This window comes from Priapulus caudatus, unplaced genomic scaffold (assembly GCF_000485595.1).
Source record: "Priapulus caudatus unplaced genomic scaffold, Priapulus_caudatus-5.0.1 Scaffold115, whole genome shotgun sequence".
Classification (NCBI taxonomy): Eukaryota; Metazoa; Priapulida; class Priapulimorpha; order Priapulimorphida; family Priapulidae; genus Priapulus; species Priapulus caudatus.
The window spans coordinates 345,304-362,590 of record NW_014577176.1 but is presented as its reverse complement, the minus strand read 5'-3'; the positions used below and the strand labels follow the sequence as shown (position 1 = coordinate 362,590).

General features: G+C 41.4%; 2 protein-coding genes across 2 annotated transcripts in view; one reads left to right on the top strand and one right to left on the bottom strand.

The window, feature by feature from the left end:
• LOC106805474 (serine-rich adhesin for platelets-like) overlaps positions 1 to 8,157 on the bottom strand; it is a 17,007-nt gene extending 8,850 nt beyond the window's left edge. The window contains exons 1-3 of the mRNA XM_014807068.1: positions 8,086 to 8,157; positions 6,934 to 7,083; positions 1,787 to 3,451 (exon numbers count right to left, since the gene is read on the bottom strand). Of these exons, the coding sequence (XP_014662554.1) occupies positions 1,787 to 3,451; positions 6,934 to 7,083; positions 8,086 to 8,110 (1,840 nt within the window). The 5' untranslated portion in view covers positions 8,111 to 8,157. The remainder of the gene's footprint in view (positions 1 to 1,786; positions 3,452 to 6,933; positions 7,084 to 8,085) is intronic.
• Positions 8,158 to 9,721: 1,564 nt separating this feature from the next.
• On the top strand, positions 9,722 to 16,909 carry LOC106805505 (glutathione S-transferase Mu 3-like). The gene is given in 9 exon segments (XM_014807122.1): positions 9,722 to 9,908; positions 10,743 to 10,818; positions 11,391 to 11,455; positions 12,972 to 13,053; positions 13,189 to 13,286; positions 14,332 to 14,405; positions 14,407 to 14,425; positions 14,644 to 14,754; positions 16,578 to 16,909. Coding segments are annotated over 9 exon segments (651 nt in total). The 5' UTR covers positions 9,722 to 9,872; the 3' UTR covers positions 16,668 to 16,909.
• The last annotated feature ends 378 nt before the right edge of the window (positions 16,910 to 17,287 follow it).

The following is a 17,287-nucleotide window of genomic DNA, read 5'->3' as shown; positions in this document are numbered from 1 at the left end:
TAGCAGTCACTCACAGAGACTTACAGGTCACTCACAGAGACTCACTTACAGGTCACTCACAGACACTCACTTACAGGTCACTCACAAGTCACTCACAGACACTCACTTACAGGTCACTCACAGAGACTCACAGGTCACTCACAGAGACTCACTTACAGGTCACTCACAGTGAGACTCACTTACAGGTCACTCACACACAGAGCGGACAGCCACTGACGAATAGATTTCACGCACGACGTGAACGCAGCAGAGACTTTGTATGCATATCTTTGTATGCAAATTTTGCATCTATATGTATTCCACCTCCGGAAATAAATGTATTCACATAGTTGATTCGTTTATTCACATTTTTGTGATAAAAGGTTACAGGCAATGATAATAACTGTGTAGCACAATTACTCAAGGTTTCAGGGCACTATAGAAGGAAACAGACAATAAAAAACATAAACCTCCCAGCTACTGATAATGCATTTAAATGCATGTAACGAACATAGATGTTAAAAATACTTCATGACACAAGGCAAGGGTATCAAATAAATATCACATCTAGATAACCCAATTCGTCACACAAAATAAGGCAAATGTCTAATCTTCCTCCTAAATAATCCTATAAACTAATAATCCCTTTCTAACAGCTCATCCTAAGTTCTAATTTCCCTAGCTAATGCCAAATTTGATGCATGGCTGACTTCCACTGTTTAATATTCAATCCGAATATTTGGTTAATGTTAATAGAGATTTTTCTTTGGGCTGGCATAATTTTAACAACGCAATGCCTTACACCGAATTTTGTTATTCATAATTATATTTGAATAGGCACAGAACGTAGTTACGAGAGGCATAAGTCATAAAATGTTCTCAAGTGCTTACAATATATATATATACTTGGGGAATAAATGGTTTTCCAGTGTCAATACTCTGTTTATTCTGTTACAACGTTTCATTCAGTCAAAATGCCTTCAATCTGTTATTTTCAACCTGCTACTGATCACGTGCACGAACAATGAGGAAGTTACTTGTCATGGGCAACAAGTGCAAGCTACTTTTTCTAATGAGATTAATTTAATTAGATAATTAGAGATTATAGAGATTAATGACAGAATTAATTTTTGTTTCGTACAAAAAGCCAATTTTGCTGAAGTGTTTGGATGGTATTCATGCATTCTCAGTGGCAATTCAAATTCAAGTGGCAGTAAAAATAAGTGAACAAAATTTATGTAAAACTAGACAGAGGGCACTCAAAGAGAGTGCATACCTCCGCGAGCGTGTAACATGTATGCATGTGCATAACAGCTGGCACGCTGCTGGCTGCTGCTGACTGGACGCCCTAAGGCGAGCTGGTGCTGAATCGATCGCGCCAACGCGTGTAAAATGTATACATGTGTATAACAGCTGGCTCGCTGCTGGCTACACACACACACGAACACACACACGAACACACACACACACACACACACACACACACACACGAACACACACACGAACACACACACGAGAGCGATTACATTACCTCCCTGCATCTCCGTTGCGCGGAGGTAACAATCACAAAGTCACAATGCACACTACACACGTACACACACATGACGCATGCAAGTACACATACCCACACACACGTCCACATGTACGCACAGACACATGTACACGCGCACACACACACGCACACAAAACACGCACTTACGTACACATGCACACACACACACACAGACACACACACGCACGCACACACGCACGCACGCACACACGCACGCACGCACACACGCACGCACGCACACACACAAGTACGTACCATGATCGTCGGAGGACAGCAGTGTGTCCTTGGAGCGGCCGATCCCAGGCGATCGCTCAGAGCTGGAACCTCGCGACCGGTCCTTGCACTTCCTCCGGCTCGGACTCACACTCGTTATGCTCTGCTCTAACGACGCGATGCTCGACTTGGGAATCTTGATTTTGATCGGAGGCAGTTTCGGTTCGTCGTCCGACGACCGCTTGGTGTCGACTTTAACGGAACACTTTATCAATTTATCGTCTTTCGTCTTGCTGTCGCGCGTCCGTGTGCGCACAGTGAATGTGGGATTACCTTGGTTATCCCTCGTGGACGTTATTTTTAGCACAGTTGGCGCCAGAGGCGGCGATTTTGATTCCGACTTTACGAGTTTTAGTTTCGGAGAGCCGGGTTGCCACTCCGCACTACTAGCAGTCAAATCGTTTGCATCTTCCGACGCAATCACACCCACAGCATCTAAGCGTTCACTATCCTCCGAATTTGATTTTTTCACATTGTCGTCGTCGTCGTCGGCGGCGGGGACACGCACGCGTGCCTCTGCCTCCTCATCCACATCCGAGCCTGCCTTGCCCGGCTTCACATGCTCGGGCGAACTGAACGAGAAGTCGTTAGCTGTCTCAGGGTGGTCGGCGGGGCCGGGGCTGCTCTCAGAGTCGTCGTTAGCGACGGGTTCCAGCTGACCCGTGAAGGGGTTGATGATGTGTCGCATCCCGGGCGGTGGGGGATCCTGCGGCTGCGGCGACGTACGGGCGATCGACAGCGGGGCTGGTTTCAGCCGCTCCCCCGGCTTCTCCTTCGACTTCCTCGGCTTGCGCTTCTTCTTCGGCGTTCCCTCGGCGTTTGCCGTCGGACTCAGCAGCTTGTTGTGCGCGTCCGCGCCTCCGCCGCCGCCGCCACTCTGCAGCAGGTTGACTAGCAGCGGGCTGGACAGCGCCACCTCACTGCTGGCGACCATGCGCGGCACGCTCGTGTAGCTGATGCTCGTCTGCGTGGGCAGACCCGGCGGCCGCGGCGGCGGGTACACCTGCCCCGGCGCGAACCCACGCGGCTGCTGCTGCTGCTGCAGCATGGGGTTGCCCATAGTTGCGAGGCCGGGCGACGTCGCCGACTGACTAGAGCTGACGGGATGCGTCTGCATGCTGGAGAATGGGAAAGCATGCACGGCCGGTCTACGCTGGCCAATCACAGCGTTGCGCGGACTCGCCTGCTGGAACGGCAGCGGCTCACTGTTGGGCGCGACGACGTTCGGAGAACGGAACACTCCGCTCGCGGCGATCTGGTTGAAGAGATTGGAGGCGGTGTGACCGACAGGCGAGTGCTGCGCGAACAGCTGAGAGATGCTCTTCTGCGTGATGTCGACGTTACTCGGACCGGGGGCGCTAGCGTCGTCCGTCTGCGCGAACCCGCCGCCGCCGCCGCCGCCGCCACCACCACTCGCAGCGCCACCGTCCGTCGTCTTCAACACTATTTCCTGCGGTTGATTGTCGCGGCCGGCAATCGTCAGGGCGACAATGGTGTCGCCCTCTATCTGCACAGATAAGACGCCGAGCTCCTGCAGTTTGTTGTCGCCTCGCTCGGCGAGATGTTTGAGTCGTAGCGCGGCGTCACGAGGGATGTTGAAGGTCACGCGCACGCTATTCCACGGCTCCACCTTGCTCACTCGCACGTCTGCAACACACACACACACAAATGCCATGAGATCATCGAGTCATCGCTCAAATCGTCGGTCGGTGCGGATTTGCTCGCTTTCCGACCGAATTACTTCAACGGAACGCGATTCAAATACAAATGATGCATACGTTCACACGTTATACGTATTGAATCGTCTGCTGTGTTTTCGAGATGCAGCTCGATATGCCAAAGTGTGTCGTTGAATATGCGACAATAACATAGTTGCGAATAATTACAGCAGTTGTTCAATAGCGTGCACTTACAAATCAATAATGGCAATCTAACACAATGCGCACTCAATGTTTTTGCAGTAAAGAAATCAATTGCTTTTCGAACATTCTACATCCTGCACAATGTGGGGTTTGCACAACAAAGAACCTTTTAATAAGAAAATACTTTTTAAAAACATGTAGGAAATTCACTGCTATTTTGTGTCATGGTATTCCTCCATAATGAAACAAGCACAAGAATTTTTAGTAGCGTTGATGTAGCAAAACAGTTCTCAAACATGGTGAGCCCATACCCCACCCTGCACAACTACGCCTCACACACCCACACCTCACACCAGACATGCCAACACATATTTGAAGCAAGGTTTCTGGCCATCAAATTAGTAGTTCGAGGGGGGTCCAGCATGCCCCCCGGGAATTTTTTTGATTCTGAGATGCAATTTCCTGCATTCTGAGGGTCAAAAATGACAATAAATTGACAAAAAATGACAATAATTGACAAAAAAAAATTCTTTTTTTATCACAGTGAAATTTGTAGTTTGATACAAACTGGTCGTAGTGGTGCAAAAGGAATAGAAATTCGTATAAAATACGGGTAAATCGTAGTGGTTGGCATCTCTGTCACACCCACGTGGCATGCACACATGCGCGAACACACCCACGCACAACCGCACAGTTTGACCTGATACAGATTATTTATCTATTTGCATATATTGCCCTAGTCTTATTTCTGATGCATGCACATACTTCAATATCTGAATGACAGATAGGTTTAGGCTGATAACAGGTGTTTCTACATATAGACATAGACATTGAAACATGTAACTGGTGTATACAAGGCAGCACTCGTCTATGAATTGCTGACCCATCGCATTACACTCACAACAGTCTTGCATATTTACTCTCATCACTGATCTTTATTTTTATGAGCTTTTCTTGAATATTTAACATAATAAAATTACTTAAATTTTGGAATAATAGCACAATGCTGCTATAACATTAACCATCACCAATTATTACAACACTGTTCTAGTGAGAAATATCAGGTTGCACTCTATTTAATGCTGCTGAGGATCACTAGCTCCACCTATAGGCACAAAGCCATTCAATTAGTCAGGTGACCAATACCACTAACGTGGCGGTAATAATATTGATTGAGGTCTAGTGATTTTCATTCTACTTTGACTGTATCCTAATAAATTCAATAACTTATCATTATTCTAAACTATTATACTAAATAATTATGTCTCAGGTTATTCCCTCAGCTGTATTTGCATGCAGTGGTATATTTACACCACTTACTACATTGTGTCCAGAAACAGAAGGGAGAAGTTTTAAAACTATTTAAAATTGATGTCAGGTGTAACACTGAACTGTGAAAGTGCTTTATTATCTTGTTGATTATATGTACTAATCCCCATTGCCCTGCATACATCATCTAAACTCAGATAATTTAAGAGTAACGTCAGTTACATTGCACATGATTTATTTTACAGAGAGAACTAATTAAGTAATAAATGTAATAATGTATGTATGTATGTATGTATGTATGTAATGTATGTTGTGTTAATAATTATGTAATTAGTTGAAACCCAGTAGCCCTAAATCAAGCAGTCACCTTTTACATACACATATATTTACAACTACAGTTATTAAAAATTGGTTTCCATACCACCTATAGATTCAAGAAAATTACCATATTCAATAGACATTGTGTCCAATTCACAATTTACAAAGTACTATGACCTATAGACACATATAAAACTGAAGCCTTCTTTCAACAAAGTCTTTCTTTATACTGTGCATGATTTTGAAATAGATCGGCTATACTGGACAACAGCTGATACATACAACCTCCAACAAAAATCACTTGGGAAGAGAACTGTATTTAGGTACACCCTATGATATCGAAGGTGTATCGTTTGTGGCTATCAAGAAGCCTGTGATGAATTTACTGCTGCCTATTAGCACTAAAACTCCATATTAGATGTGTTAAGGAAATAAACCCACTAGTCTATTTGTCTATATCGTGAGTGGTATGAGATACTGAACGTAATATTAATATAAGTTCCAATTTAAGAAATTATTATAATAGTATAAGGTAATCATCATGGTATAATGCAAATCATCTATGATAAAAATGTGTTTCATGCTGAACATAATTTATTATTAATATATTTAATCAGTTTTAAAGTCAAGCAATAATAATAAATAACCACTTTGATAATTATAAATATTAATGAATTTAACTGTATATAATTTAGATGCCATAGTACTGTCATTTAACTTTAATGTAATATCACTTTGTTATAATAAACTATTTAAAGTTGCTTGTGTGTTTATTTTATTCAATATAAACAGTAAAATATTAATCTAAAACAGATTACATACACAATCATGATCACTAATTTTTTATTATTATTTGCATGTATTTTGCACCCAGAACATTAAACTTGATCCACAAAACACTCCATGATAAATGCATTTGGTCAAGAGCGTATAAAGAAGGAGAGCGTACAACGGTGAAATGCTGAAACCATGTTGCAGTATTAGTCAAATTAATAAACTTTCCCCGTTTTATTTTGACGATTCTTTGCAGTAATATTGATCAGCTGTCCTACCTTGTTAATATAAAACAAACCGCATGTCCCTACGATGCCCCTACGCTGAGATAATGAGCGGTGAAAATATGGTATTTTCACCGAAAACCGACTTAAGATCACTTTTTACTGCGACTGTCTCTCGCTTTGTGGCCAGTGTATTGCTTCCGGTCTCCGCTGTGTAGCGCCATGGTAGCGCTGACTCACGTCAGTACTATAGTTTACTATACACAAAGCTATACATCCAGCGTGAGGTGGGCACAGGTGGAGGTCATCACTATGGCAATCAATAACAGACGTCATTCATTCCATTTGTCAATCATTGACGGAAACACGTGAGGTTTCCCAAAGTTATTTCAAAGCAAGAGACAGTCACAGTAAAAAGTGATCTCGAGTCGGTTTTTTGACGAAAATACCAGATTTTCAACGCTCATTATCTCAGCGTAGGGGAATCGTAGGGACATGTGGTTTGTTTTATATTAACAAGGTAAGGCAGCTGATCAATAATACTGCAAAGAATCGTCAAAATAAAACGGGGAAAGTTTATTAATTCGACTAATACTGCAACATGGTTTCAGCATTTCACCGTTGTACGCTCTCCTTTTTTATACGCTTTTGATTTGGTAAATCTCTGTCTAGGTAAGTTTACCTGTATGAAGGATATTTTCCAGCTTAGAAGTCAGCTGCTTTAACCTGCTTGGGAATTCTGGATCAGCCAGATCTCCCTTACAGGTGAGGACGGTTTGAAGCAAGTGGTCCTCCTGCTCTGGGTCAGGGTCTCCTTCTTCCATATTGTCATCTGCAATTGAGATGCGAGTATCTTTCGGTCACACGAGCCAAATTTGCAACCACTTTACTACCGATGCATAAATTCGACCACGTCAGTCTGTAACACCATGAACATGTATCCTGGCGATGTCGACAAAGCCGATATCGCAACCAGTTGATGAAATAATATTATGCAAGTATTGCATTGCATATCAACTACTTAGAAACAAATATGAATTACATTGCAATGAACTGTATCAGATGATTACTATATTATCATGGTCACTAGATAACAAACCTACACATGATACTGGGATATAATATATATGTGTTAATCTATTCAGTATTATATTAGTTTGACCTTTAAATAACACGAATGAACACAGTACAAGTATAGTAATGAACTTGGATAAATTATCTCACAATTATAACCATAGCGTTAATAAACTTGATGAAATATTTAACTTCGTATTTTTTACTGACAATAGTTTAGTAATGACCAATGCATATCCAGCAAGTTAAATAGCTGTGCGAATCGCACACTGGGTTGTTTGTACGTTCCAACAAAATGTCAAATAGTCTATTATAATCCAACCATGATAGACATCAATGAGATACTGGAAAGTATTCACAATGATTAGGACGATAATCAAAATCAGGTGGGTGTGGATAGAACTGTCAAAAAATATCATACTTGAGCAACAAAAATGGTAGGCTGCAGAAAAACACTAGCCACGATATTACATTGTCCGCCGACAACGCCAGGTGCGTGCAAATTTATTTAGATATAGGTTGTGTGTTATTATGGACAAATCGGTTTTCCGTGTAGTTTTCATTTTCGTAAACGTTTAACACCAACATACGGTGTCATGCGTCAAAATTGGTAGAGACTTCACCAAAAATGCAAAAGAGACGATGCCATTTACAACAGACTACTGCTACAGATTCTTAATAATATATAGTAAACCTAATATCAAATAATAGAATAAGGTTTAAAGTTTTGAACCTAGTAAAAGACAAAGGGGTATCATACCTGTAAATGACAATTTTCCTGTCATTATTATGACAATTCTACGCACGGCATTGAACAATAACAAGTGCCGCCATTTGCAATGATTTTTGTGCGCATGTGCGATGCTATCATTTTCGTGTAGGATTATGGGACATGGTTTTCTCTCCGCTTGGAACGGTACAGTCGCAAATACTCACAATCGAACACCCAGCGGCCTCTGTTGTAGAAGATAAGTGTAGAATGGCTTTCAAGTAAATACTCTACTCCTAATATACACAATACGGTTAGGCCACGTATACTATTCACTGAAGGCTGTGAGTTCAAACCCCGGCCGGGGCAGTGAATTTTCTCAAGGTGTAAAAACCTGGCTCTCAACATTGGAGACTGAATCTCCCGTGTCTCGGATGACCACGTAAAATGGCGGTCCCGTCTCCAGTAATACTAAGGCCAATGGGGACGTAAAAGAACCACTGAGGGCGCAAAAAAACTCTGGCTGTGACCACCCTCAGTGTCATTCGGCTAAAAGGCTAACTACCTGGCTTTGCCCAAGCTAGGTCACACCTCATGGCTAGCTATAGCCCTGGACGTTTATTCCTTACGGAATGTCCCTGCGTTATTATCCACGTAACCGTGGGCTTACGCAGTAAACTATCCAGATCCAGAATACTCCATATGCAAGAGCCCAATAACCTCATAAAGAATATTCTTGGTAATCCAAGAGAATATATCGAAGAAGGAACGTGCCTATTATTGATCAAACTGATTGATCAATACTGCAGATTTAAGTTGAAAAACGTTCCATTTTAGGAGAGGAAGAAAAAGAGAGCGAGTATGAGACGACAGAAGCAAATAAATTTTACGCAGTGGCTACGGGTACGGTAGCCGTCGGTCGTTGAAGCCCCTTTTTGGCGTTAGGGTTAGGGTTAGGATTTAGGGTTATGGTTAGGGTTATGGTTTAGGGTTAGGTTAGGGTTCTAGCTCATCTAAACTCTAAATCGTGAATTTATTTTCCAAGGCGTTATTTCGATCATTAGCGCCACCGCCGCCATCTTTGTCTCGTTAAGTATGAAAGCGAATGGACTCCGCGTACCCGTAGCCTCGAGACATTAAGATACGGCTACCGTACCCTTAGCCACTGCCTAAATTTTAACGGTTGTTGCAAGATGAGACATGGCAAAAGCGGTGATTAGCGTCCCATGAACGTGTACAATGAATTGGTTTCCTCAAACAAGATGTGTCCATTTTGTACATTATAATGTGACCTTGTTTATAAAGTTATACGATTAGCAATAAATAGAGATCTGAAGAGAAGCATATCAAGCTCGCGTGTGTACACACGCGTACATACACCGCATACACGCACACAGACGCGTGCACATACCCTACAACACAAAAAACACAAGCATGCACGCGCGCACACGCATACATGCATGTGCGCGCACACACATTGATATATATATATATATATATATATTATATATATAATACATACATTATATAATCCCATCCATCTATACGAGCATTCATGGGTTTCGGTATATTCGCTCCATCAGCGCCAAAGATTTCGCCAAAATTTTTCCCTCATTATTTTAGACGCTCCCTTACGTGATGGCGCTGCGATCGACTCGGCTGCTCGGCTTCACGTGGTTGACGCACTCGCGGCGACTCCCAAACTGCACTCAGGATGAATTGAGCGACAGCGAGAGCGCCATCTGTCGTGGAGTTTGGGCGACTTCCTTCCCGTTCGTCATTCAGCGTTCTGCTTGCACCCAGTTCACCGTCGCGTTCAGTTACTGCCGTTCATCACGATGGCACCCATTCTCGGATATTGGAGCATCAGAGGCGTGAGTTACATATATTATCATATATGTAAATATATGTACATATAACTTCTTTATACGGTCTTGATATTATCTATCTGGTTATAGCTAGCATTAGGAATTAGGATGGTGACGGTGCGGTAGTGCCGATGTACTGTGTACGCGCCCCGTAGGCGCGGCGATACGCGACTACCGATATCCGCGTTGTCGGATCGTTGTATATATACTATAGAATCAAGATGCTTTTCTTAATACGCTTTTCTTAAGAATGCATTTTTAATACGCTCTTGCTAGAATGTATATATATCATATAGTTGCATAGGATGAGCGGTGGCGTTTGTGGCGAAACAATATTTTCCGCCGGGCTTTCTATATTACTATTAGGCCTATATATCGCGAGTAGACCTCTATTCCTCTCTATAAACATTAATGAGTGACAAATAATGGGGATACACTCACTGACAGTGTGGCCGTGATTGTTGTCCGTTGTAGTAGCGATTCTCTCACACGTGTCGACCTTTACTCATCCCTTTCCCATTCTTTAACTTCCCCTTTCCGAATTCGTCCTCAGGAAAGAAAGTTTCTGTTTCTTCTCGTAACCAGATTCGCTTTCTACGCATTGTGCTAAGAGCCAGGTGGGACATAGTATACTTTGCTCTTTGCGCAACGCGTGATTTAGAGAAGGGGAAGACTTAATTAGGCAATGGAAGGAAAAAGTAACAGGAGCCATGCATGGCTAAATGTTGAGTAAGTAGAGGAATGAGAGGCAATGCATCCATGGGGGGAATAGAAGAGGGAAAGGAGAGAGGTGTATATATATATATCCTAACATAATTTGATATGCAATTGTGTTTCTAGCTTGCACAGCCAATTCGGCTTTTGTTAGCCTACACTGAAACAGAATTTGAAGACAAGATGTATGACTGTGGTCCAGGTGAGTTTTTATATATATAAATCAGGTAATAATATTAACAGTATCTGTGTGGGATTCTATTATTATTATATATATATATAATCATATATATAATCATATATTTTCATTACTAATGGAGTATGATGTGAAGCGTGATATGGCTGTATACATTTATATATAGTAGGCTAGCTGTATATATATAGCGTGAAAAACAATATTTTACCGTCAGTCAGCTTTATACATATGTTCTATAGCTTCTATAATTCTCCTGATTAATGTGAAACTTCTATAGTTATTTACTGTGAATTTAGTTTTGCCTCAAATTTTATACGTCCTCCTAATTAAGTCTTATAATTTTCAGCTTGCTTTAGTATTTTAATTGAAAAGAAATCTCCAAATATTTACTCTGAATTGAGATATGTGGTACCCCATCATGTCACAGTTACAAGTACATGATAGAAGTAGGTACCCCAGTTTCATAGCTCAAGTTGTGGGCTAGATTTAGATGTGATAATGCAGTCCTGGTAAACTTTCTCTCTCGATCTATGGTAAATAGTGTAATCATAAAGTTAAACATTTCGAATGACGTGCAGGGCCAAAGTTTGACCGTTCTTGCTGGACTGATGTCAAACCAACGCTAGGATTGCCATTCCCAAATGTAAGTTTGTAATGTTATACTTAGACATCTTCCTTGCTTCTTTAGCAAATAGAGCGGTTCCAAATGCACTTTGCAAACTATATATAGTGCATGTGTCAGTAACAATTGGTTGCAACTGGGTGCATGTGTTTATATTTTTCAGGAGCAAAAGCTGTTTAACTACTGTTTTATGTGATAATTCTCCAGTATTTAATCCAGAGAATGCTCTGATGAGACACACAAGTGAGGGATCAATGCATCTGCTAAATCATACGTTTTATTAAAATAATGCTGCAAACAAAACCCATGGTCAATAGATCCGTGAAATATTAGCCATGCATAAAGCACCAGTTGTAGTAATGCAGAACCTGTTTTGTAATCACAATCACAAAGCAAATTAAAAAATAGGCAGGAACGAAGAAATTCGTTCATCAGAACCTGTTTATTAAACCTCAATCCAGCCTGCACCCCGCTCCCCGGCTCCATGGCTTAGCAAGAGAATAAGTACAGTACGTGTGTAATTGTCTTAGATGTCCACATCTTGTGTCAGACTATTTACTCTTCAACTCCTTGTTTGGTCCGCGGACTACCACATACTTCACTGGTTTGTGTCCTTGCTTGTGTATGCCCCTCAACAACAGTTCCTACATTGGTAATGCATAGGTTGATATACTGACTGAACCTATATTCTTCTATATGCATATAGTGTCAGAGCCTGATTTAGGGGGAGGGGGTGGGAAGTTGCCCAGGGGCCTCCACAACCAGGGTCCTCCACAACCAGGGGCCTCCACAACCAGGGTCCTCCACAACCAGGGTCCTCCACAACCAGGGTCCTCCACAACCAGGGGCCTCCACAACCAGGGTCCTCCACAACCAGGGGCCTCCACATATTTCATGAAAAAACATGTTGTAAGGAAAAATGTAGGCTGACCTGAACGCCACTCATGCACGTATCAATCAAAATCATATTGCTCGCGTTTTACGTCATACATACGCAAGGCAGCCATATTGTATTTGTTTGTGAGAGGTAGAAACAGCTAAATGGTTGTTTACCTGTCATTGCTCAGCACACGTCGCAGGCAAACATCTTAAATCTAACGTCATCCATCTCAACGTCGATTTTCTTGCTTGCTTATTCAGATTTTTTCTACTTCAAAGAATTTACTTTATGGATGACTGTAACTATATGTCTTGTCACCTTTTCGTTTTTAGTATTCTAAGCTAGGGTACTACTGAAGGCTGCCCAGGGGCCTAAATCCGGCCCTGCATAGTGTCCTGTATAATCTTGAATTGTTCATTACATTTATCTCTATGAAAAATGGTCCCTTCTCGTGGACTGTGAAAATCATGCATGGTTTTATATATATGCAGTTCTTATTCCACTTACGATCTACCTCTCTACTTTACTACAGATTGAGATACCAACAACGAACGTACATATAGACATAAAGCTAGTTCTTTACTTACAGTTTCGATTAACTCTGAATGTAATAGTCAGGAGATTCTTTAAAATAGTTTTCATATGATATGGTTTCAGCTACCTTACTACGTTGATGGAGATTTGAAGCTAACCCAGAGCAACACAATTATTCGCTACCTTGGAAGGAAACACGGCCTCGGTATGTACATTGGAGAGCAACAATGGATATGTATATGTGCATATGTATTGACTATTATGACAGAATGAATAAGATTTCCATGAATGGAACTAGTTGCATATCGTGGAGCGCTCTTACTTAATTTCTGTCTCTCAGCTGTTAGTAAAGATGATGTTATTCGAGAGGACCTTGCTTTGGATGCGGCTGGTGACTTCCGGACAGGATATGGGCGTCTGTGTTACAGCCCACTGTTTGTAAGTGTGCCTTGGCACTTGGATGCACGATGAGATCATCGAGGCTGGTTGCACTGTGCAATACGTGTTTTACAACTAATCGTACTGAAATAAATACTGTTTACTAATGCGAGAGAACAGTAATAATGACTGATTGCTAAACTTCTTTCTAGTTATCTGTCGTCAACTAACAAACTGTTGTTGCCAAGAAATTGTATGAAAATTGTTTATGTATAAATGCATGTTAGTTGCACGAATGTATGTGCCATTGGAGAGCAATGTTTTTTTTACAACACCAATACCACTTAATTATATCTTGTTATTGATCTGGTTGATGTACAGTCTTCAAACACTGTGTTGGCATAGCTTTTGGTCATTTTTTCTACACTTAGTACATTGACGTTTTATTGTTGTGCCTGACTTGTGTACGTTCTGTGTAGTAATTTAACTAGTGGCTGAGGATTCTAGACACTAGCTGTATCTCCTAACCTAACTTTACTTAATAAACATTTCAGGGAGGTGAGATAGAGAAAAAAAGAGGATTTCTTGTATAGTATTCTAGGATTCCTTGAAAGAAATAACTTAATTATTGTATTTGGATTGAAAGATGCAATGTTTGAAATGTAGTTGACCCATACTATACATCTATAATGCGCTATGTCGTCTTACGTAATTATTGATTAGAGTAGATTAATAAACTTGTCATGTTTTATATCATAATGTCTAACATCACACAGAGTGACTAACCATAGTCTGCACGATTGCATGATTGTAGCGGCTAAACAGAGCGGAGCAGATCAGGGGACATTCTTGTAGATCAGTCTGTTGATATACTGTTGGGCATTCGCCATGACCTGCTACGCTTTTGGAAAAACAGTGAAGATTTTGTAGTTGTTACACCTGCTGTAAAATCTTTTTTATAATTACGTATCTCTGTGAAAAACTATACGCCGATGAACATGGCTGAGAAGTATTACGGTTCACTTTTACTTGTCTGCTTGTCTCTAAATCTCATTGTTTTCTTTTCTTTTTGTTATATTGGTGCTATAAGACTCTTTTCACACAGGAACGAATGAAGGAGGGTTATCTCAAGGATATACCTAGCAAGCTAGGTGCCCTTGCAGAATTCCTTGGGGTGAAAATGGTTTACAGGCAAAAATGTGAGTGAAATTAAGCTCATTCAAAAATCTTTTTGGGGGCAATTTCACACTTACATGCAAACTTCTGCATCTCTCTGTTTGTAAACAATGCCCATTATCTTTAATTATAGATTTAATATCTTTCAATTTATGGATCTTAGTGCAGTTTGATGGGCATGCTGGTGTAGATACATATTAAATTTTGAAATGATTTTTGAATTTCCTCTGTATATTTCCAGCTAAATTTTGTGGATTTCATCATATACGAGCTTCTTGACGTTCACGTTGAATTGGAACCAACGTGTCTCGATGAACTCAAGACGCTGCAAGCATTCAAGCTTAGATTTGAGGTAGTGCACGTTGTTGTCATTCTGTTCCACGTTCATTGACTCTGTTTTTTATTCATCTACTCATACACCAGTGTACTTGAAACCATGCGAATTTTGTTTGCAATGCATCTACTCTTTTCTGGGCTGCCCTGTTGCCCCCCCCAGTACAGGAAATTCAACGAGATTAGTCGTCGGTATATCGGACTAATGGTGTTCGATCCATCTCGCACGAGTTCATGGGTAGTGCACACGAAACTGGTTACGTTTGTACGTGATGTGATGCGTATAAGTTCTGGCATAGCCCATGTGGGTGATGGTGACTTCAGACTGCTTTGATAGGTTCTAGCAGCTGGGTGTAGCCGCAAGAATAGGTTACTTGTGGGTTCTCCCATGTGTTGCTATGTGTGCACCACTCGAACGCGTACAGCTATAAATATGGCAGGCTTTGCTGTATTCTGTCAGAGAAGCTGCTGCTGCTGCTGCTGCTACCCGTAGCTGCAGTAGGAGAGAAGCAGCTGTAGATGGGTCAGAGCTCTGACTCATGTATCATGTTACCAAGTCGCTCCATGTTGGATCTTAGATGACTGGAGTTTTATTATGACGTATAAAAAACTCAAGAGTACATAATAGAGACAGAGTAAATGATTGGGACCCTGGGGAAGCTTCTTATGAGCCATTGAAGCTCAAGCTCATGAGAAGGAGTGAGTTAACGTGCTGTGTATGCATAACTAAATATTACTGGACCCCATTCAGACCTCTACACAGAGCTCAGATGTTGCGTCTAACCCGATGGAAATCCAGCCCGTAGACCACTAACGTCACAACACGCACACAATCAAGCAAACCCTTATATACTTATTCAAACGTACACGTATCACATTAGATAAAATAATGTAACCCAACGAGAGTAGCGTAGCCAGCCAGATTGCGTGGCAGCTCATTTCTATGTGGTCTGTCATAAGTACATAGTGAACTTATCTCTAAGGAACGGACGTGTATAGGCACGTGTATATAGACAGCAGTTTGCTCTTGTGGCCGTGTCGGGGTACGCGTGTACGGAGAAGTGTCGCCCTTCATGTCTGTGTGGTATGAACGCCGCTGCCGTCTGTAGTGAGAGCGTTTGCAGTGAGTCTGAATGTTGGCCTGCAGTAGTATATATGCTGCATCTGATCTCACACCCATAGCTGTACAGCTGTAAATAATATAGCTCGCGTGTGGGTATATATATGTAGTGCGGTGTTTTGGCATGAAGATAGAGACATGGGAGAAATCCGACACATTACCCAGGCAACGGGTCGGGCGGTGAACCCAGAAGCCATTAGCTACATAATTAAGAACAAAAAATATATATATATATCATATATATATCAGAAGAAGATAATAAGGATTCCCTATTATCTACTTCATATATATATATGCGAAATGCTATCAAAACATGGCACCAAACAACGTCGTAACGGTTGTGTTAATGTCGGGAAAGTCTCTTATTTAGATGGTTGTTAAAATTCCTATGGGTGTACGGTGGTGCCTCGTAATTGGAGGAAAGAGGGGACCTCGCGTATGCTTATATGTGCTTGCTTGACCTCGTGTTTTGCTATATTGTAGGACCTCCTCTATATGCTTTGGAATACACCCCTGTTACCAAATTAATCCTTATAAGCCGTGATTTCTGTCTCTGATATGGCCATCTGTGTACCATTCTAGGTATCCACATACCTTATAAACCAAATGTTTGTCCAAATGCATGGACTAATATAATGTATGAGTGGGAATTGCATGGCGTAGGATCGAAGGTCCCATAATGAGTTACAGTCAGGTGTTACAGGTATGACAATCTATTTCAGGCCCTCCCAACTATCAAGAAGTACATGGCGTCAGATAAGTTCATGAAGGCTCCCCTCAACAACAAGATGGCGAAGTTTGGCAACCAGTAGACCTGTGGGAGATCACGAATTTTGAATTTCGACCAAGCTTTGGATTATCACACACAGCGCCTGAATCTGTGACGTCATCGCACCATCGTGAATGGACTTCGGGGAACAAACGCTCGGAACTGTCGTTGGAAAGATTGTTGTAGATGGATGATTATTTTTAATAATTCATATTATGTTTATATTCGCCTAAGCTATAATTGGATTTTGAAACTACAGCTTACGTTTGGTTTCATAATTTATAGATATAGTTATACGGAGCAGAATGCCTATGACTGTGAAATGGCAATAAATTGGGATGTACAGAGTTAGTGTAACATCTATTTAGTTATGCATTTGTTAGGGAACGAGTTATTGCAGAGAGGGCCTTTGAATCACAGATGTTTTGGTATACGCAAGTCGTTGAGCAAAATCTAGGGTAGCTGGCCTGTTTTTCGTGTTTGTGTAGCCACAAAAATCTCACAATTAGAACTTTTTTTTTTTTTTTCAAATTTTGCAATATGTTTGATGAATTTAAAATTCATGCTGCGCGTCATTCCATCTTGGTTTAATTGCAAGCCAGTAGTGAGCGCATGGTGTAATTCACGCATAATTCCTGTCTGGAAGCAGTCTACCTAACGCCT